This window comes from Mesoplodon densirostris, chromosome 1 (genome assembly GCF_025265405.1).
Source record: "Mesoplodon densirostris isolate mMesDen1 chromosome 1, mMesDen1 primary haplotype, whole genome shotgun sequence".
Classification (NCBI taxonomy): Eukaryota; Metazoa; Chordata; class Mammalia; order Artiodactyla; family Ziphiidae; genus Mesoplodon; species Mesoplodon densirostris.
In genome coordinates this window covers 105,614,609-105,637,767 of record NC_082661.1, presented here as the reverse complement: position 1 = coordinate 105,637,767, position 23,159 = coordinate 105,614,609, and the positions used below count along the sequence as shown (strand labels likewise).

Below are 23,159 nucleotides of genomic sequence, written 5' to 3'. Positions count from 1 at the left end.
GTCAGAATGGCCATCATCAAAAAATCTAGAAACAATAAATGCTGGAGAGGGTGTGGAAAAAAGGGAACACTCTTGCACTGCTGGTGGGAATGTGAATTGGTACAGCCACTATGGAGAACGGTATGGAGGTTCCTTAAAAAACTACAAATAGAACTACCATATGACCCAGCAATCCCACAACTGGGCATATACCCTGAGAAAACCATAATTCAAAAAGAGACATGTACCGGGCCTCCCTGGTGGCGCAGTGGTTGAGAGTCCGCCTGCCGATGCAGGGGATACGGGTTCGTGCCCCGGTCTGGGAGGATCCCATATGCCGCGGAGCGGCTGGGCCCGTGAGCCATGGCCGCTGAGCCTGCGCATCCGGAGCCTGTGCTCCGCAACGGGAGAGGCCACAACAGTGAGAGGCCCGCGTACGGCAAAAAAAAAAAAAAAAAAAAAGAGACATGTACCAAAATGTTCATAGCAGCCCTATTTACAATAGCCTGGAGATAGAAACAACCTAAATGTCCATCATTGGATGAATGGGTAAAGAAGATGTGGCACATATATACAATGGAATATTACTCAGCCTTAAAAAGAAATGAAATTGAGCTATTTGTAATGAGGTGGATGGACCTAGAGTCTGTCATACAGAGTGAAGTAAGTCAGAAAGAGAAAGACAAATACTGTATGCTGACACATATATATGGAATTTAAGAAAAAAAAATGTCATGAAGAACATAGGGGTAAGACAGGAATAAAGACACAGACCTACTAGAGAATGGACTTGAGGATATGGGGAGGGGGAAGGGTAAGCTGTGACAAAGTGAAAGAGTGGCATGGACATACATACACTACCAAACGTAAGATAGCTAGTGGGAAGCAACCGCATAGCACAGGGAGATCAGCTCGGTGCTGTGTGACCGCCTGGAAGGGTGGGATAGAGAGGTTGGGAGGGAGACGCAAAAGGGAGGGGATATGAGAACATATGTATATGTATAACTGATTAAATTTGTTATAAATCAAAAAATAAAAAATAAAAAGAAAAAAGAAAAAAGAAAAAGTATGGGAATTCCCTGGCAGTCCAGTGGTTAGGACTCTGCACTGTCACTGCTGAGGGCCGGGTTCAATCCCTGGTCGGGAAACTAAGATCCCACAAGCCATGCGGCATGGGAAAAAAAAAGGAAAAAGTATTTTCATTTTTGACAATTGAAACATTGATAAACATTTCTGATTTTTTTCCATTGAGGCATTTTATTTGCATGAATGTATTACATCCCTAGAAAAAGAATCCCAGGATTTTCCCTCCTATGTGTTTTCATCTTGCTTTATGGACCATGATGCTAGCTGAGGTTGTCAGTCCAAAGGGACCAAACTGACGGGACGGGAGCAGGTTACTCTGCCGTTTTTCTAGATCTTTGAGTTGCACATCAAATCTGGGCTGATCACTCCACACTTGTTTAGCCTGCCTGAGAGCTTCACAACAGTTTTCCCAGCTCTGTGATCGTGGGATCACATGGGATCAAATTCTCCAATGGAACCATGCTTCATCATCACAGTTGGAAAGTGGACAATGAGTTTGGAGGACAGCCTAGTAAGAACCTGGCTTTGGCCTCTATTTTCGGCATTGTTGATGCTCTCAAGGGCATCAGCCGGGGCATTCGTGCCCACTGTTATGGTGGCACGGAAAGATGGCGGAAAGAGCATTTCTAATTTTTTTTTGAAGTATAATTGACTTATAGTATTATATTAATTTTAGGTGTACAACATAGTGCTTTGGTATTTCTGTATGTTACAAAATGATCACCATGATAGACCTAGTTACCATTTGTCACCATACAAGGATATTAAAATATTCTTGACTATATTCTTTATGCTGTACATTACATCCCTATAATTTATTTATCTTATACCTGGAAATTTGTACCTCTTAACCTCCCCCACCTATTTCACTCATCCCCCCAGCACCCCACTCCGCTCTGGCAACCACCAGTTTGTTCTCGGTATCTATGAATCTGTTTCTGTTTTGATAAACGTTCCTAATTTAATGTGAATGTGGTTTCTTTAATTGTGTAAGAGTTCAAAGTGTAGAAAATAATATAACAAACACCCCAGTGCTCACTGCCCAACAGATCTTAACGTTTTGCTGTATTTCATTTCTTTCTTTAAGAAAAAGACATTGCAGATATACTTGAAACACTTTGTGTATCTTTCCAAGATCCCAGGCCCTTCCCTCATTCCCCAGAGATAACCAAGGTCTCTCTACACTTTGGCTGTTTAGGTTTGTAGGTAACAATATGGAGTGTTGTTTTACATGATTTAAACTTCAGGTCAGTGCTGTTGCTCTGTGTGTGTGTGTGGTTTTGTTATCCTTGTTGATGTATAAGTTCCCTTCCTCCTCTATTCCCTCCCTCCTCTTTTCCCTCCCTCGTATTCCTTCCTTTCAACTCTTGCTAGCACGTGGAGTTATCAGACCCTCAAACTTTTGTTGCTGAAGGGCATGAAATGTTATCTTACCATTTATATTAGTCTGCTTGGGCTGTCATGACAAAATACCGCAGACTGGGTGGCTTAAATGACAGAAATTTATTCTCCCACAACTCTGGAGGCCAGGGGTCCAAGACCAAGGTGCCAGCATGGTTGAGTTCTGTTGAGGGCTCTCTTCCTGTGTGCTCACATGGCCTTTCCTCTGTGTTGGCTGAGAGAGGGGGAGATCTGGTAACTTACTCTTACAGGGACACCTATGGGATTAGGGTCCTAACCCTCTGGCCTCATTTAACCTTAATTACTACCCTAAAGGCCCCATTTCCAAATACAGTCACATTGGAGATCAGCGCTTCCAACATGTGAATGGGAGGGGGAGGATACAGGTCAGTCCATGTAACACTGTTTTAATTTGTGTTTTCCTAATTACCAGGGAGATTGAACATCTTTTCACATTGACTGGTGATTCAGCTTTCCTCTTTGTGAATTGCTTCTTTGCATCTTCTGCCCAGTCAGGGGAGAGTATCTCATTGATTTGTAGCAGCTCTTTGTATAATCTGGATACTAAATATGCTTGCACAAGTCTCCCATTTTCTGACTTGCCATATTAGTTTTCCTGTTGCTGCTGTAACAAATTAACCACAAAACTTTATTATCTAACAGGTCAGAAGTCTGAAAAGGGTCTTACTAGGTTAAAGTCAAGGTGTCAGCAGGGTTGCGTTCCTTTCTGGAAATTCTAGGGGAGAATCCATCTATTTTCTTGCCTTTTCCAGCTTCTAGAGGCTGCTTGCGTTCCTTGACAATATATCAAGTGTTAGCAAAGATGCCAAGTAGCTGCAACTAGAACTCACACACATTGCTTGTTGGAGTGTAAAATGGTCGAACCAGTACAGGAAAATAGCAGTTTCTAATAAAGTTACACACACACCTATGCTATGACCCAGTGATTCCCCTTCAGGATATACCCAGGTGAAATTCATACATACGTCTCCAAAAAGTCTAGTTTATACCAGCTTTATTCCTAATAGTCTCAAACTGGAAACAGCCCAGGTGTTCTCAGTAAGAGAATGGATCAACAAATAATGAAACAGTATAATACTACACTGCAATAGAAAGGAGTTAACTACTGACACATGCAACAGCCTGGGCACATCTGAAGAGCCTTATGTTGAGGGGAAAATCAGAAGAAACTATTCAATACAATCAATGATTTCATGAGCATGAAGTGAAATTAATCCACGGCCATCTGAATGGGAGTCATGATTGCTTCCAGGAAGGGGAGGCGTGACACAAAAGAGGCAGGAGGGAGCTTTGGGGGACAACGAGGATGTTCTATTTTTTGATCCAGGTGGTAACTGTGTGCATACATACATTTGTAAAAGTTCATCAAGAAATAGCCTTAAGGGCTTCCCTGGTGGGGCAGTGGTTGAGAGTCCGCCTGCAGATGCAGGGGACACGGGTTCGTGCCCCAGATCCCACATGCTGCGGAGCGGCTGGGCCCGTGAGCCATGGCCGCTGAGCCCGCGCGTCCGGAGCCTGTGCTCCGCAACGGGAGAGGCCACAACAGTGAGAGGCCCGCGTACCGCAAAAAAAAAAAAAAAAAAGAAAAGAAATAGCCTTAAGATTAGTGCATATTATTGTGCAAATTATATCTGGTAAAAGTTTTGTTCTTAAAGGAAAAACAAATTCATTAGATAGTGACTCTCTGTACCTTAAAGGATTGGTAAAACTTGCTTGTGAAAATGCCTGGATTTGGTGCCTTTTCCTCTCTTTGGAAGAAGGGATGGGAATGGTTCTTTTTATTATCTGTTTAGTTTCTTTAATAGTTATTGTGATATTCAAGATTCCTGTTTCTTCTTGAGCTATGTTTGGTAATGTGTGGTTTCTGAGAAAAATATTTTCCTCTAAGTGTTCAAATTTATTTTGCATAAATGTTATTTGTAACGTTTTCTTACTATTTTACAATTACAATTGTGATCTTTTTTATTTGGAGTATTATTTGTGTGTGCCTGTCTTTCTTTCTTTCTTTTTTTTTTTTTTTTTGTGGTACACGGGCCTCTCACTGTTGTGGCCTCTCCCGTTGCGGAGCACAGGCTCCGGACGCTCAGGCTCAGCGGCCATGGCTCACGGGCCCAGCCGCTCTGCGGCATGTGGGATCTTCCCGGACCGGAGCACGAACCCGCGTCCCCTGCATCGGCAGGCGGACTCTCAACCACTGCGCCACCAGGGAAGCCCGTGCCTGTCATTTTTCTTAGACTTGAAAAAGATGTTTCTATTTTATTAGTCTTTTCAATGAACCAGCTTTTGGTTTCATATGCTATTGTATGTTTGCCTTCTGTTTTATTAATTTCTGCTTATATTATTATTCTCTTTATTTTGATTGGCTTCTACCTTCTTGAGCTGAATGCTTAATCCATTTCTCTTTTTCTTTTTTTCCATTCCTTCATCAGGAGTTTACTGGCCATTTGTTTTGTGCTAGGAACTGTGGTAGGTACTGGAGTGAGCCATAAACTCGACAGAAAATTTGCCTTTGGGGTAACAGGGAAGTGGAGGAAACAAGCATCTTATGACTAAATGCAATGTGATTAACTAAATTTCAATGATCTCTGAAAGAAAAAAAAAAAGAACTGAGACCAGAAACTAATAAGCTTCTGCATCAGGTCACCCATGCCTAGACATATTTGCCAATCTCTTACTTAGTAGAACTTTGTGATTAGTGTACTGTTCGTACTGATAACTGTTAGATGAACTAAGACTTAATACAGTTTACTTTCTGCTTAAATTAAGCACAGTTCTATAGAGTAGGCAGCAATCATAGACATACATATATTTCCAGTTCCTGGTCAGATGTAGTTGCTATTTCTCTTCTGCCTGGACTGTCCCCTCACTGGAGATGGTCATCATTCTTGTTTCATGTTGGCTCTTTGCCTGGGTTCCAAGCCTTGTCCTCCGCCTCTGCTTGTGTCATCATCACCTGCATCGTCAGGGCTTTTTCCCCTGTCCAGTACCCTCTGCACAATGACCACTGCCCACCACTGGTCACTAGGGAATGGTCCTCTTTCTAGACAAGGGACCCTGCAGCCCTCGGACTTCCCTGAGTCTCAGCACCCTGGGTCTTCTGTGTTCTGTCTGCACTTGAGCTGGGGAGTGGCTTTTAAATGCTCTCCTTTGACAGAATAACAACAGAGATTGAGTTCTAACGTGTTAAAGTGCTACAGTTTCCAGACCTGCAGCTGTTCAGGTCATTTTACTGTTTGACCACTTCAGACCAACAGCCGTGTCAGCTATGTTAACATTCACCTTAACCTTACGGTTGAAATAACCCTTAAGATTTCTCATCAGTACAGTAACGTGGTTTCACAGCTTGTGGAAATTCTGTTTCCTTCCCATTTCTCACTGTATATACTATATTGTGAACATTCACTTTTAGCCCAATTGACATTTTTAAGTGTTTTTACTTTTGTGCATAAAACATCAAATCAGGGACTTCCCTGGTGGTCCAGTGGGTAAGACTCTGTGCTCCCAATGCAGGGGGCCCAGGTTCGATCCCCTGGTCTATGGAGTAAAGGAATTGAGTTGCAAATGGAGGCAAAATGATTTTTCTATAGAAGACCATGGAAACTACCAGATAAGATGACTCGAATGTCTGCCCATCATCACCTATGATTTACAGAAAGCTGCACAACAGCTCAGAGACAAGGAAGCCGAGAATTGGATAACCTAGCAGGAGGTGCCAGGTGAATACAACGTATAGCTTTTTACTGAAACACAACTTTATTTTTTCTCCGAAGACTTTACGTACATCAACATTAAATCAAGTACATCAAAATTTCACTAACTTGAGTTCACATGAGTTATCAAGCCAGTATGACTCAGTGGAAGTCTGAATTAGGAGTCTTTCCTAAGAAAATGACAAATAAGATGCTTATCTTCTGTGCCAGCTCCATTTCTGTCACAGCCCTGCTGCTACTAGTCAGCGGATATCCTGTGATCAAGGTTTCTCAGGCGCAAAGGGAGGACCTGGCCTGGCAGGTATAGGCTGCCTCCTCGTCAGTGTGTGGAGCTGGAAATGACCTCCTGTCACCCTGTGCTCTGGCCCAGAAGCCAGAGTTCAAACAGAGCCTTGAGTCCTGGCCACCGCTCTGCAGCACCTGCACCTCTGGCCTGTGACCCTCCCTGGGAGGAGCCTGTCCACTTCACTGGCTTTTATGCATCAGGAGCACTGGGGCTGTGACTTTGCTGGTCTCTTCCTTCCTCTTTGCAGGCATTTTAGAGGAACACTAAGAAAAAGGATTACTGTTGGGCAGTATGAGGGGAAGGGGCTGTTTCGGAGCCAGAAGATGACGGCGCTCAAACAAGGGGAGCCCCGTGTGGACAAGCAAGTAAAGGTAGAGAAGCAAAAGGAGCAGAGGGCCTGTCGTCTCCATTTCCCCTGGGACAGAAGTGCCAGGGCACAAACAGTGTAGTGGGTGCAAGTAAGAAGACCACCCTTTCTTCTGAGATTTTATAGCAATTCTTTTGCATCAGAATAGCCTTTCTCAGGAAGTACTGTGGTAACAAACGGGCCAGAGCCGAGGTGTTCTTTTCCCCTCACTTGGCCAGGTAAGGTACTTAGAGGGAAATCTGATGTATCTTCTCTCATCCCCCCTTTTGAAAGACTCCCCTGGGATTTTCTCACGGGATGAGGAAGGACTGAGAGGCATTTTTTCCTGCGTCTTTGCAGTGACCGTGCTAAGGTAAACACTGACACTGGATGCAGGAAGGGAAGAGAGATAACCCCGGAGCGTCGTACAGGAGGAAGCTGGGGCCCGGTCTGCCGTTTCAGCAGTTCTGGTTACGTTCTGCCCTGTGCTTGGAGAGTTTTCTACGGCGTTAGTCGTCACAGCCAATGACTCCCTCACCAAGGCTGCTGCATCTGCACGTCATCTTCACTTCTGGTGGCGTATAGAGAGCTGGGTGATACCTTTTCAGTACTTAAACCACAAATGACTTTCTGTTGTTTGACTAGATCTCTCTTTTTTTTTTTTTCAAAAAAATTTTTATTGTGGTAAAATACACACAAAATGTATCATCTTAACCATTTTAGGTGTACAGTTCAGTGGTATTAGGTGTATTCACATTGTTGTGCAACCATCACCACCATCCGTCCACAGAAACCTTTTCATCTTATAGTATAGAACTGAAACTGTCCCCATCGTTAGTAATAACTCCCCATTCTCCCCTCCTTACAGCCCCTGGAGGCCACCGTTCTGCTTTCCATCTCTTATGATGCTGACTATTCTAAATACCTCATATGAGTGGAACTGTACAATATTTGCCTTTTTTTGACTGGCTTATTTTACTTAGCATAATACCCTTAAGGTTTATCCATATTGTAGCATGTGTCAGAATTTCCTTCCTTTTTAAGGATGAATAATTCTAAGTATATACTTCTTTTGCTTATCCATTCGTCTGCTGATGGACATTTGGGTTGCTTCCACATCTTAGCTATTATGAATATGCTGCTATGGACGTGAGTGTACAAATATCTCTTCGAGATCCTGCTTTCAGTTCTTTTGGGTATATACCCAGAAGTGGAATTGCTGGATCTTATGGTTGTTCTATTTTTAATTTTTTTGAGGAACCTCCATACTGTTTTCCACTCCCACCAACAGTTTCCATTTTACATTCCCACCAACAGTGCATAAGCGTTCAAATTTCTCCACATCCTCATCAACACTTGCTATTTTCTTTTTTTTTTGATTTAGCCTCTCCATGGGTACGAGGTGGTACAAGGTTTGATATGGGTTTCTGTAATGATTATTGATGTTAAGCATCTCCTCATGTGCCTATTGGCCATTTATGTATCTTCTTTGAATAAATGTCTATTCAACTCCTTTGCGCATTTTTGAATTGGTTGCCTTTTGTTGTTGTTGTAGGATTTTAGTTCTCTATATATTCTGGATAATAATCCCTTACCAGATATATGATTTGTAACTGTTTTCTCACATTGGGTGGATGTTCATAGAGTAAATTGCTGTACAGTAATTAAAACAAATTGATTTACTCATTCAACAAATGTTTACTGAGTGGTTATTTTATGCCAGATACTCATCTAGATATCGGGGGGTACAGTTATGAATAACGCAGGTAAAACCCCTCTCTTCACGGAGTTTATAATCTAGTGGGGAGACAGGTCCTCAACAAGGTACGTAAAATAGATTGTGTAGTAGATAGTGTTAAGGGCTGAGAAGAAATAATGAAGCAGAGAAGGGAGATGCTAAGGATTGGACATGAGGTGGGGCATGACTGTTTAGGTGGGGTGACCAGGAATAAAGCCCTGAGGAAGAGCTTTCCAGGCCAAGGGACAAGGAGGGCAAAGGTCCTGAGGCTGGGGGTTGGGGAGGAACGGAGTGGGACGGAGTAAGCAAGTTGTGTCAAAATGGACCAAGTTGCTTGAAAAAATATTAAATTGTAGAGTGATGTATGCAGTAACACACCATTCCTGTTAATTTAACAACCTTTAGAATAGGGCTTCTTTTTGTTGTTGTTTGTTTGTTTTGCGGTACACAGGCCTCTCACTGTTGTGGCCTCTCCCGTTGCGGAGCACAGGCTCCAGACGCACAGGCTCAGCAGCCATGGCTCACGGGCCCAGCCGCTCCGCGGCATGTGGGATCTTCCCGGACCGGGGCACGAACCCGTGTTCCCTGCATCAGCAGGCGGACTCTCAGCCACTGCGCCACCAGGGAAGCCCCAGAATAGGGCTTCTTAATCTAAATAATTACCTACAGTTGTAAAGGAAGCCAATTATATTAAAATATAAAATTTTTAATGGATTCGTGTTACAATATGTGCTTTGTTATTAGAGCATTAAGTGACAAGGCAATACATGTAAAACATAGGCAGGTTAAGGTGTCATCTTTTAAAGATCTGTCAGTGTGAGGGCTCTTGCTAATCAGCTCAAATGGGGATTGTAAACTGAGGGATGGCCTTTGACTTACCTACTTCCGTGTGTTGATCAATACAGTTGTAGGGAATTGTAGAGAGTAAAGTAGGTAGCTAGACCACCCATGTGAGAACTTGGGACCTGGCCACCTGGAGTCTGAACAATTAACTGCCAGGCACAGAGCTGCCTAAGAGTTGGTTGGCCGTGTCGCATGAGTGCTTGTAGACAGTCTGGCTGCTGGCCTGGCACCTATACTGTAATTTCAAAGTCGTTTGAGATACAAGATATTTTGAGTTACCTCTAATAACTATGATGTGACATGAAAATCTGAATTCTCCTGGTGATGAAGTCACAGGCACTGCTAATATGATTGTACTTTTGCTTATATTTATAGCAGAAGGAAGTGATGAATTTTGGTTAGAAGTTTGTGAAAATAAAGATGATTTCTTTTTCCAATTTGAATTCAGGGACACCCCATATCTGCTGTGGATCCCAGTTTAAGAATCTTGTTTTAAAACAATACGATATTGTTCATGGCTACACACACACACACACACACACACACACACACACACACAGATATTTACAAATGGAATAATACACACTAAATTCATGATTGTAGTTGGATGGTGTGTAATGTCACAAAATATGTTATAAAAATAATTATGGCATTCAAGGTATAAAACCATGTCACAAGCCCCTCAATATCCAGGACCCACGGGGGCCAGCTCTTCCTCACGTTGTGCATTTATCTTGGCAGTCCTGGTTATGGATGGAAAAACAGCCGCTGTGACAGAGGTGGCATCCCCATTTTTCCAGGGCGGTTACTTGGGTTCAAATCCCAGCCTCCCTGCTTACTGGCTGTAAAGCTTTGGGCCGATTAGTCCACACATCTGTGCCCTCGTTTCCACACCTGTAAAATGAGGATTATAACAAGAGCTCAGCAATAGTACTCGCCTTGTAGGGCTGATGGGAAGATTTAGTGAGAGTAGACTTGTGAAACTTCTAGAAAAGTATCTGGCTTTTAGTAAATGCTAATAAGGGCTACTCATTATTATGGCCATCACCATAACCATTTCTGACATCTTGGGAGTTTTGGTTTACTCTTATTTTCATTTCACACATACCTTAATTTCTTTTTTCTTTTTTAATATTTATTTATTTATTTGGTTGCATTGGGTCTTAGTTGCGGCACGTGGGATCTTCCGTTGCAGCGCATGGGCTTCTCTCTAGTTGTGGCGCGTGGGTTTTCTCTCTCTAGTTGAGGCGCGCTCAAGCTCAGTAGTTGTGGCGTGTGGGCTTAGCTGCCCCACTGCATGTGGGATCTTAGTTCCCTGACCAGGGATCGAACCCGCGTCGCTTGCGTTGGAAGGCAGATTCTTTACCACTGGACCACCAGGGAAGTCCCAACATACCTTAATTTCTAAACGTGTTCATGGCAAATCTTTAGTTTAGATGCTTTTGCACTTCAAAAAAAAAAAACCTGCTTTGGTTTCAGCTTACTGCTTCTTAATAGACAGTACTGTTTAAGCGGGATTCCTGGAGTCAGGCAGGCCTGAGTGTGTCTTGGTTCTTCTCTCGCCAGCAGTGTGACAGTGGCAAGTTATTTACTCTTAGCTTGGGTCCCTTATGTGAGAACAGGGACTAACTAGTAGCAGTACCTACATCTGAGGGGGCGATTGAACGAGTCCATAGGTGGGAAGGTCCTAGAGAGGTAAGGGTATTGTGGACCTGTGAAAATCCTAACTCTCCTCCTTTCAGCCCTCGAGAGGCTTGCCTCTCTCTCGGACAATCAGGGTGGGCTTCCTGGAGGGGGTCCTGCTTGAGCCGAGTGGAGATTTTGTAAGTGGCGTGGCTTGGGTATGGTGTGCCTGTGGATGGTGTCAGGCAGGGCTGCGCTCTGTTCTCACTTCATCCTCAGACTCTGTGACACCTTCAGGGTCTGTAGGAGGTGGAGAAGTGAGCTTGTATTTGCATGTTAGGAAGGTGACCCTGAGAGGCAGTGGGGAGGGTCTGGAAGGGAGGAAGAGGTCGGAAGGCCAGTTAGAAGGGAGGTGGAGGAGAGTGGTAGCCCTGGTGTGAAAGGACAGTAGAGAGGGCGGGGGTGGGGAGGGCGGGAGCGCCTCGGAAGGCCAGGCTGGCCTCCGTGATTCTGCACGGTGTGCCTGGTGCCCAACAGGGCCCTGCACGCGGGACCGCAGCAGCGCACCCCTCCTGAGTGACTGACTGCGGTGCTTAGCAGAGTTAGATGGTGCCCCAGTTTCCTGCTTCCTTCGCCTGGTAGATGGTAGCTGTTGGCAGGATTCTCAGTGTGGAAAGAGGACTGGATTGGAGCGGGTGATGAGTCTAATTTGAAGCTGACCTTGAGGTGCTCTGGGACGTCCGGAGAGTGGGTGCAAGTCCAGGGCTCACGATCTCAGTTGAAATGGGGGGAGTAGTAGAGCAGAAAGGAAGGCTGAGGAGGAAGGCCCTGTGTCTCCCACCTGCACCCACTAGGCAGCCACTGTCAAATCTCTGTCTGCAGCCAGGCCTTCCCTCCTGAGCCTAAGACAGCCCCCCACCTTCTGGTGTCTTCCTCTCCAAACTGGGAGCACGTCACTTCCCCGAGAAACAGGACCTTCCTCCTGATTTCCCTGTTCTTCCCAGTAGTCCTGGAGGCTTTAGTCACCAGCCAAAACTGTGATGTTTTTAGATAACTAATGAGAACCTACTGTATAGCACAAGGAGCTCTACTCAATGCTCTGAGTAGAGTTCAGGAAGGAAATCCAAAAAAGAGGGGATACATGTATACACATAGCTGATTCACTTTTCTGTGCAGTAGAAACTAACAACGTTGTAAAGCAACTATACTCCAATAAAAATTAATTAAAAAAATAATCACAAAACCAAACCAAAACAAAACAAAACAAAAAACTGTATGTTTTCTCTTGGATAAAATTCAGTAAAACTTCAGTTCCTCAGAACGCTTAAAATCGAAGGTTCTAATTTCTCGGAGTTAAACTTTTTTTAAAGGTCAGTTGTTTAAAAACCTCTTTCTAAAATATCATCTAACTGCTTTTCCCACCATTCTTGTCTCGCTAGGGACAGTCTTCTCCCAGACCTTCCCAAGGCTCACATCCTCACATCCCGGGTCACTGCCTAAGCGTGACCCTCCGGAGGGGTCTCTCCTGGTCCTGCCTCAGCCCAAAGAGCACCCTCCGCCTGTGCCTTGCTTGATTTTGTTTCACACCGTTTATCACTATATGATTGGCTAATTTTTTTCTTATCACTTGTCATTAAGTGATTTTTAATCTCTCTCCCTCACTAGAATGGTCTTTTTTTACCATTGTATTTCCTGCACTTTGAAGGTGTTTGGTATATAGTGGGTGCTTAATAAATAATTGTTGAACGAATATTTATAAGCAGCCCTTTATGACATGATATTAGGTCCGGTTTACAAACTTGGATACAGGCTTAGCAGAGCTGCTTACGAAGGTCCAGGTTACCTGATTTCTAAAGGACAGAGCCAGTGACTGATTGCCTCGGTGGGATTTTCACACTTCATCAGGGTGCGTTCCAGATCACTCATCGTAGGTACCCAAGCTACTCAAACAGAATACATTAGTGGAAGAAGTTGTCAGAAATGGATGTTTTTGGGACTTTCCTGGTGGCACAGTGGTTGGGAATCCGCCTGCCAATGCAGGGGACACGGGTTCGAGTCCTGGTCCGGAAGATCCCACATGCCACGGAGCAACTGAGCCCTTGCGCCACAACTATTGAGCCTGAGCTCTAGAGCCCGTGAGCCACAACTACTGAGCTCACGTGCCAAAGCCCACCCGCCTAGAGCCCGTGCTCCGCAACAAGAGAAGCCACCGCAATAAGAAGCCTGCGCGCCATAGCAAAGAGTAGCCCCCGCTCGCCACAACTAGACAAAGCCCACGCGCAGCAACGAAGACCCAAGGCAGCCAAAAATGAATAAATAAATTAATTTTTAAAAATGGATGTTTCTGATTGTTACAAAAAGGCGTTGCTTTTTTCAAATTTAGGAGGATATGGCAAAAAAAGCGGTCGTAGTAAAAAATGGAGGGAGATGCTGAAGCTGCCCACCGTCATCCAGTGCAGCAAGCTTCGACATTTGATTGGTGAGTAAGGAAGCCGCACCTGCTCGAGTCTGGAGGTCATGGCTGGCGTTGTGCTGTTTCGTTTGGTAGATGTTGGTCTTTCCTTAGTCCTTTATTTGCTTCAAATGCTATTTAATAGATTCTCCATATATCGTCACGATTCTTCCCAGGAAAAAACCCTGTAGATTTTCTAATGTGCAGTTATAAAGTATGGCTATTGACTTTTTCATTAAAAACCTTTTTTAAGAACTGGGACTTCCCCGGTGGTCCAGTGGTTAAGACTCCACGCTTCCAGTGCAGGGGCTGCAGGTTCGATTCCTGATCGGGGAACTAAAATGCCACATACTGTGGGGCACGGCCAAAAAAAAAGTGATATATACCCATTGTTCTAGGTAGAACAGAAGAGAAATGTAGCAATCCTCTCTAGAAGTGAACACTGGTAACCGTTTCTCAGTCTCCTTCCATACAGTTCTCTATGTGTATGGACAGGAATTACTGGTGAGAACTTTAGGAAAGGAATAGTCAGATAAAAAATAAGGTATGGCGGGGTCATGGAATACTCTGCAATGTAAAGAATGAGAGAGTTAGCTACAGGTCCTGACATGAGCACAAGAAGTCACAAGTAGAGTCATGTCTAAGGGCAATCATAATTGTATTTTTTTAATTAATTAATTTATATATTTATTTATTTTTGGCTGTGTTGGGTCTTCGTTTCTGTGTGAGGGCTTTCTCTAGTTGCGGCGAGCGGGGGCCACTCTTCATCGTGGTGCACAGGCCTCTCACTGTCGCGGCCTCTCTTGTTGCAGAGCACAAGCTCCAGACGTGCAGGCTCAGTAGTTGTGGCTCACGGGCCTAGTTGCTCCGCAGCATGTGGGATCTTCCCAGACCAGGGCACGAACCCATGTCCCCTGCATTGGCAGGCAGGTTCTCAACCACTGTGCCACCAGGGAAGCCCTGTATTTTTTTTAGAGACATGATTTCCAGTTCAGAGGGTATGTGCATTCAAAGTTTTGATGTTCCCAAATTACCCTTCAAAAAGGCTGTATAGCTTTACCCTTGCCTATGACCTTGCTAACACTGGTCGTTATCAATGTTTTTAACCTTTACTAAACTAATTTGAAAAGTGGTCTCTTGTTTTAATTATGGATGGGGTTGAGCATTTTCATTGGGTTTTTTCAATTTGCTTTTTTCGAATTCATTTTTTTTTTTTTTTTTCTTTTTGCGGTATGCGGGCCTCTCACTGTCGTGGCCTCTCCCGTTGCGGAGCACAGGCTCCGGACGCGCAGGCTCAGCGGCCGTGGCTCACGGGCCCAGCCGCTCCGCGGCATATGGGCTCCTCCCAGATCGGGGCACGAACCCGTATCCCCTGCATCGGCAGGCGGACTCTCAACCACTGCGCCACCAGGGAGGCCCTCGAATTCATTTTTAAAAGTTCTTTATATATGAAAGGAGTTATCCTTTTATATTCATTGTGAATACATTTTATATTCATGCTTTTTGCCTCTTGGCTTACAGTATTTTTCAATATGGCAGTTTTAATTTTGTATATAGACAACTATATCAATATTTTTCTTCTTAGTCTCTGAGCTTTATGTTGTACTTAGGGAGGACTCCTTTACTCCCTAAGATAATTTTTTTCAAAATCTATCTCTTCTTTAGTACTATTATAGTTCCTTTCTAAGAAAGTTTAAATATTTTAACTATCAAAATTAATTCCAGGGCCTCCCTGGTGGCGCAGTGGTTGAGAGTCCGCCTGCCGATGCAGGGGATACGGGTTCGTGCCCCGGTCTGGGAGGATCCCATATGCCGCGGAGCGGCTGGGCCCGTGAGCCATGGCCGCTGGGCCTGCGCGTCTGGAGCCTGTGCTCCGCGGCGGGAGAGGCCACAACAGTGAGAGGCCCACATACCGCAAAAAGAAAAAAAAAAAAAAAAAAAAAAAATTAATTCCAGATAGTATAAAGTGGGAGTATTTTTCCCCAAAGACCTATCCAGCCATTTTAATGTCATTACATTTTTTCCCTCATTATGTTTTAAAAAAGCAGTTTTATTGAGATATAATTAACATGCCATACAATTCACCTATTTAAAGTGTACAATTCAATGTTTTTTAATACATCCTCAGAGTTGTGTGACCATTATCACAATCAATTTTTCAATTTACAACATTCTCATCACCCAAAAGAAATCCCATACCCATTGGTAGCCACTCCCCATTCCCTCCCCCACCTCTAGCTCCAGGCAACCACTAATTTACTTCTATCTTTATGGACTTGCCTATTCTGGACATTTCATATAAATGGGAAACATATACTATGTGATCTCTTGTGACTGGCTTCTTTTTACTTAATGTAATCTTTTCAAAGTTCATGCATGCTGTAGCATGAATCAGAACTTAATTCCTTTTTGTTGGCAAATAATATTCCATTGTATAGACATATCACACTTTATTTATCCATTCAGCATTTCATAGACATTGAGTTGTTTTCATTTTTGGTCTGTTATGAATAAAGTGACTACAGTGATTGACGTACAAATGTTTTTTAAATTGTGGTAAAATATACATAACCAAAAGGACCATTTTAAGAACGTAAATTTTAAGAATGTAGGCTCCCTCCTGCTGCTGTCTCCTCACCACGAGGGGACTCAGAATTGGAGTGAGTCGCCTTCTGAGATGCACTTGTCACCGGAAGCTGGCCTCTCCTTCCGACACTCACCACCTCCCTCTGGCAGCAGCTGCTCATCCGCTGGCTGGTCCCCTGCCCCATCCCCCTGTCCCAGCCCCGCTGCTCCCGTCTCCTCCACGGCCCCAGATCCAGACGACCCTCAGAAGTGAGCAGGTCCCATAAGGTCTCTGCTGTCCTCACAATGCCCAACTTGTAAGTATTATTGTGAAGTTCAAATGAAATAATACACGGAAAGGACTTACAATCATAGTGGCACGCAGTAAGAGGTGAAAAATATTACGTGTAGTTATTATTTTTATCTGTTCCTTCTAGGAGAGAGAGAAACTCCTTAGTCTGGCACCAAGGCTTTTTGAAAATCTGATCAGTCTTTTTAAATTTTAATTTAATTAATTTATTTTTAAAAATGTATTTATTTTTGGCTGCGTTGGGTCTTCATTGCTGTGTGCGGGCTTTCTTTAGTTGTGGCGAGCGGGGGCTACTCTTCGTTGTGGTTTGCGGGCTTCTTATTGCAGTGGCTTCTCTTGTTGCAGAGCATGGGCTCTAGGTACACGGGCTTCGGTAGTTGCGGCACGCGGGCTCAGCAGTTGTGGCTCGCGGGCTCTAGAGCGCATGCTCTGTAGTTGTGGTGCACGGGCTTAGCTGCTCCTCAGCATGTGGGTTCTTCCTGGACCAGGGCTCGAACCCGTGTCCCCGGCATTGGCAGGCAGATTCTTAACCACGGCGCCACCAGGTAAGTCCCTGCCATTCATTTTAGGAGATTTCCTTATTATCCAGATAAACATCCATGCTTTTATGCACATGCAAAGTACTATCCAGCCCATCACACTGTGTTTTGTCATTAATCATATTTTAATTTAATTTCTAAGCCCACACTCTTGTTCTGTGACTGCTTCTTTCATGCTTTATGTTCTAGCAGTCCCTTCAGTCTCTAGTATAGAGGATACTAATTAGGGTTTTAAAAGATAAGTTTTCTGTTGCCTGAATTACCTTTTCTCCTGGGTCAGTTTTTCTGCTGGCTTTTTTTGTTTGTTTATTTGGTTAGTTGGTTTTGGTTTTAGTTTTTACCTGCTGCTTTTCCCCTGTATCTAGAGACATGCAATTATTATTCAGGTTTATATTAAGGGCTGTGTTTCTTTGTGCGGTGGCGGCCTGGCTTCCTCTGTGGTTGTACCCCTCTCTTGAATGGTGTTCTGGAAGGCGGGTGTGTCAGCGGGGTGCCGTCCAGACAGGGCCTGCGTTCCAGTGGCCACAGCATGGCTCCACTTTGCCAGCAGAGTGTGTAGTTCTTCAGCTGTGCTCTGCCTCCCCCCTGGGGTCCCAACTTTCTGCCAAGTGGCTTCAGCCTGAAGAAGTCCCTTGGTCCACAATTGTGTCCAGGCCTGGGAGGGGCTTCTGGGACCCAGACACCTGGGCGACCTGCTTATCTCTGCAGATTCAGCTGGTGGTTCCTTTAACAATCCAGCCCCATAGGCTTTCTCTCTTCCAGGTAATCCTCAAATTTCTCACTCTTGAGGGTGCCTCGTATTCTTTTTCCAGATCACGTTTCATTCTTTTTGTTGTGATCTTGTCTTTGTTCCTTTCAGTAGGAAGCTGGGTAAGAAGTTTGGCAGACCTAAGCTCCATCTACCTCAGTGGAAACCAGGAACATTTCTGAACCTTTGAGTTTGGGAGGAAAGAGTTAAAAACTCTCAACTTTTTAAAAACATCACTTTTTGACTGCCTTGTGTCTTTTGTTTCTTAAACGTAGTTAGTGAGTATCCCTAAAGTAAAATGTGGTAGCAAAATTAGACAAAGTGGGTTGTAGAATTTTTGCAAAACAGGTGCTGATATTTGTCGAATCAAGCAGTTGTGCATTGGCAAGATGTTTGTTGAATCAAGCAGTTGTGCATTGGCAACCAAAGTGTTTATATCCTTGCCTGTATTTTCCATGTGCAAACTCCAGTGACCCAAAACAGGATTTAGTTCCTACATATACTTGACATTAATAAAGCCTTTAGTTGAGGATACTGTTATGGCTTGCTTTCTTTTCATGAATTTCATTTAATTCTTCAGCTTTAGAGCTACTCTAGGAGTACTTGGACATAATTATGCTCAACTTCAGAGGCACTGCTAAAAGAGCAACTGATTTTCTTGCTGAAGTTTCTTTTTTTTTTTTTAACATCTTTACTGGAGTCTAATTGCTTTACAATGTTGTGTTAGTTTCTGATGTATAACAAAGTGAATCAAATGATCTCTGAAAGTATAGTCTTTGCTGAAGTTTTAATGAACCTATTTTGAACATAAGATTTTGCTTTATATCCCTCATGACACTTTGACCAAATATTAGTGCCTTGATCTCAAAACAGTATCAGTGTTTGGGGTAAAGTAAGGTATGCAACAGATTATCCCACCAAAAAGAAAAAAAAAAGTTAAAAAATCATTAAGCATATATAATATTTGTTAACTTGTAAAAGAATAGAAAGGTATCAAGATGAAAAAGAGTTTTAAAAAATCTAATTTAGTACATTCCTGTGGTATATTTCGCATGCATGTAATTTGTGCCAAACACACAGAGTGGTTGAAGCAGTGGAAAGGCAGACCCAGTCCACTTTCCTGTCCCTCATTTCCCCGGGGAATAGCACCCCTCCCCCCCCTTCCCCCCCCTTTTCTTCCAGCTGCCTTTGGCACTTCAATTTTAAATATTCTTGATAACCCAGTGTAAATTAGTAAACAAAACACTGGTTTCAAAGATAATACTGCAATTACTGCTTTTTACTTTTATCTATCAGGTAGAAGCAGTAAGGTTCAGAAAACCTTATATTTGTTTGTTTCTTGTCCCTCTTCACCCAGAGAAGGAGTATAGCAGTCTTTGTGACAAGCAGCCAATTGGAAGACTTCTCTTCAGGCAGTTCTGTAATACAAAGCATGATCTAAAGAGGTGCATTGAATTCCTGGATGCAGTGGTAAGTAATTTATCTCAGTGTTGAACCACCCAATCTTGTGCTTTTGAAAACTGAAGACTAAGATGTGCGCTCTCTAAGTTAATTAGACCTTGGCAGTGAGGTAAGAGCGGATAAACTATTGTCTTGGTGTGTCATGTTATCTTGGTTTGGGTAAAGTGGGTAAAGTGGTAGTTCATATAGATTACATGTCAAGTATTGGAGGATCAAAGGTATTTGCTACATAACTTTGAAACATGCTGCTTTAAATTGTAAGAAGGTTGAAGGGCTGATTAAGACGGTGTGCTTGTACCGCTGCCTGAAAGGCCCCCTTCCTGCCTTCCCCTAGCAACACTGTGTACTTAAAACCCTTTAACCCAGAAGCACGTGGAGGGAAGAAAGCTCGTGCAAGAAGCGTGGTCGCAGCAAATGGAACTGACTATGATTTATAAGTTTTCCCACATTCCTGTGTATCCAGCTTGGTATTTACTGTGATTTCCTTTTAGGTAAAGAAATTTTGTGTTTCTGAAACTTTAGAGATACCACTGGCAAGCCTAGAAGTTTCAAAACTATGAAATTCAGCAACAGCTTAACAGAAGATTGGTAGAATTTAATAAAAAGGCTCTCTTACTTTTAGTTATTTGCACCAAGATTGTGACACCTCCTCTCTCTGCTTTAGCCTGTCCTAGTTACATCAGCAAATATGTATTGACTCCTGTTGTATGCAGAGTACTATCCTATATCCTGGAGTTTTTATTCATTTTTTTCCCTGACATAGCTTTTTAAAAATATGTATTTGTAATGTATTTTTTCAGAAAACCGTTTGAGGCTCTTGCCAGTTTTGTTGTTTGCTTCCTACCCCCTGGAGCTCCCCAGGCCTCTCCTTCCTGGTACCTTGATGGGATAAGGCAGGACTGGGAAAGGGGGCAGTCCTGTTTCAAAGTGGACCCGGAGGCAGTAGCCTACTGAGTTGGGGACTAGAATGTCGATATGTCTTCATGTGTGGGTTCTAGTTGCCAAGCTGCTGTATTTTAAGAATTTAGGGACCTACAATTCTTCTTTATTCTAAAATGGCTAAACTGCCTTGTTAAAACTCTCTTTTAGGTTCAAATCTTTTTTTTCTTTGTTTTCTTTGTTTTATTTTATATTAGACTACTGTTGATTTACAGTGTTGTGTTAGTTTCAGGTGCACAGCCAACTCTTCTGCTATTGTCCTACCTGTTAGTTACTAGGTGCAGCAGGTTTTGCTTTTGGATGATAGCCGAGTGGGTGAATACATCATGCCTGCCCCTGCCATTGTGCAGCACTCACTGCTCCGACTCTCCTCGTAGTGGGTGATGGCAGGTTCTTTGAACTTCTTGAGCGGAGAGAGGGCATCTTATCCATCTCCCCCTCATGCCCCCTGACATGGTTGTGTGCCCTGTTCCCTGCTTCGTGTTTGTTGAGTGAATTAATAGCGTCTGTATCAGTCAGGGGCCGATGAAAGAAATGAAGGCAATAAGATATACATAGTGAGAAATTTACTGCAAGGAACTAGCTTACATGACTGTGAGATCTGGCTAGGGAAGTTGCAGATCTGCAGGACAGACCATCAGGAAGGGCAGGATGGAACTCTGCAGAAATGGGGTGAAGCTGCTGTCCTCAGGCAGAGTTTCTTCTAGGAAGCCTTAGTTCTGTTTGTACGGCCTTTCCACTGATTGAGTCAGGCCCACACAGATTACATAGGGTTAAAGCCAACCAATAGAGACTCTGATCGCATCTATTGTATGAATACCAGCATCACAGCAACACTAGGTTAACGGCTGAGTAACTGGAGATTGGTGCCCATCAAGTTGGCATGTGTCCAAAGACCATCACAGAATCACAGCTTTCTTTCCCATTAACTGCCTGCCGTGTAGTGTCCAGAGCTCCCGGGGCTTGAGCTGAACAGTGTGCCAGTCAGTGTGCTGGAGAGGGCCATCCCCTGAACACAGAGCGTGGAGCTGGCTCTGGCTGGGTGGTCAGCCTGGTGGTCACGGCCCCTGTGCTGGGCCTGAGAAGGGTACGGAATGAGGGGTGAGGGTGGACTCCAACCCACAGCACTTTGTCTTGGAGTCCCCTTCACGTGTTCAGTGGATCAGCTTCCTTGGGTCTTCCTTTCCTCCCTTCTCTCTTCAGCTCCATCTGGCTTTTAGCTTCACTGCTCTTCTAAGGCCCCAACCTGCAAAATCGGGGCTTCACTGAGGCCTCCTCATGCTTGAGGCTCCGTGGCTCTTGACACTGTTGAGCAACTTCTTCTTGACATTCTCTTATCTAGGCCTTTGTGATCTCTCCTCTGTTTTCTTTTCTGTTTCTTCCTCCTTGCTTGTCCTTTATGGATGTTTAGATATTGATCAGGTGCTGCTTTTGACTTCTCTGTTTTCTGGCCTGCCTGGTGTCATCCACTCCTACGGTCTCTCTCCTGACACCTGTGTGTGAATGACTCCTGCTCAGGTATTGCCAAGTCTGACTTCCCTGGGAGCACTGCACGCAGGTGTCCTAGTGCCTCTTGGACCCCTCTAAAATGCAGTTGCCTAGAACAGCCCAAGCTGTTTATTTTATTCCATTTTATTTGGCCGCATTTAATGGCTGAAAATACAGTATGATGTAGAGAGCATTGTGGAATGTATTACTTTACTACCTTATTAATCCCTTAAAAAAAAAAGTTTTTTTCCCCTCATGGCCATTAGTTTTCCAAAGAAGAGCTGCAGACACTTGACCAATTGAGCTGCGCTCTGGTTCTTAGGGCACCAAGTCAATTCCACAAGTCAGAGGATTTTTGAAACATCACGAAGTCCATGAAGAAGCTTAACTAACATTTTTCTTTTCTCTCATTGCTGCAATCAGGCGGAATATGAAGTGGCTGCTGATGAGGACAGAAGAGACTGTGGGCTCCTGGTCTTAGACACATTCTTCATTGAGGAGGTGTGTTTTCTTCTGTAGTGTAAAGATTTGTCAATAACTTACTTAAATAATCAGTGTGCATAGCCATTTTTACTTAGTTGGAATAAGTGTGTTAAAATCTTTAATTTCTTATAAATGTTCCTTTTCTGCACTTTCTTTTGATTCACTGAGGAAACTAATAATTAAATCTCTTAGGAAATTGATTTAAAGAATTTTAAAGTTTCTATGTGTCCTCAAACAGAATATAGGCTTAGAGAATTTTACTTTCTTCTCTTGGACTGAAAATAACATTTTTCTCTTAAAAGCTTTAATGGGTCTTCATTTTTATACTTTTTGAGTCACTTGGTTCTTACAGTTTAGTGTGTCCCTGAAATTAGAGTTATAACCTGCTTCCCTCCATATGGCTTGCTTTTTGCAGGCCGTTAGAAGTCCTAAACCCTGGGCAGGTAACTCTGTTGCAGAGTTGGAGGAGTGATGGCTAACATGTAGTGAGGACTGCTCTAAGCCTTGTGCATGTAACACATTACTTAATGCTCACAACAAACCTGTGAGGTAGGTGTATTATTATGTCTGTTTTCACATGATAAGACTGAAAATCAGAATGGGTGAATGACTTACCGAAGATTACACAACTAGTAAGTACCTGAGCCAGGAATCAAACGTGGAGAGACTGTAGTTGGAAAATAGTGTGGTGAGAATGGGTTCAGAACATTCCAATTGTGAACGTAGCTAATGAAGGTGGCAGGGCCATCAAGGAGGGGGGCTCACTCATAAAGATTGAATGCCAGAGGGAAAGACCAGTGGACTTTCTAGCGGGCACAAAGATATTCCCATAGCCAGTGCTGGCAGAGATGTGATTCACACCCAAATAGGTTTTGACTCCAAAGCTTGGGTCTACCCCAGCCTCCGGCCTCAATACCTTGGCTATAGATCATTCTTTTCAAACACAGTTGTTCACAGCATCTACATATTTGTAGGAACCCCCAGGACACTAATTGGGAGCTATAGAAGAGAAGTTTCCTTTATGTAGTTTTTAAAGTCTTTTTTGTTAACTTCTTTTTCCTTCTTCACCGTTCCTGAAGAAATACTCACATAGCAAGAGAGGTTGTCAAGGAGAAAGACGTAATTTGAAAAGTTATCCTGG

The 23,159-nt window shown here is 43.6% G+C and overlaps 1 protein-coding gene and 1 pseudogene across 1 annotated transcript in view; one reads left to right on the top strand and one right to left on the bottom strand.

The window, feature by feature from the left end:
- The window catches only part of GRK4 (G protein-coupled receptor kinase 4), a 73,463-nt gene that overhangs the window by 6,143 nt on the left and 44,161 nt on the right, over nucleotides 1-23,159 (top strand). The window contains exons 2-4 of the mRNA XM_060106707.1: nucleotides 13,417-13,512; nucleotides 19,005-19,117; nucleotides 21,959-22,038. Coding sequence (XP_059962690.1) covers nucleotides 13,417-13,512; nucleotides 19,005-19,117; nucleotides 21,959-22,038 — 289 coding nt within the window. The remainder of the gene's footprint in view (nucleotides 1-13,416; nucleotides 13,513-19,004; nucleotides 19,118-21,958; nucleotides 22,039-23,159) is intronic.
- On the bottom strand, nucleotides 1,262-1,689 carry LOC132496058 (small ribosomal subunit protein uS8-like; annotated as a pseudogene).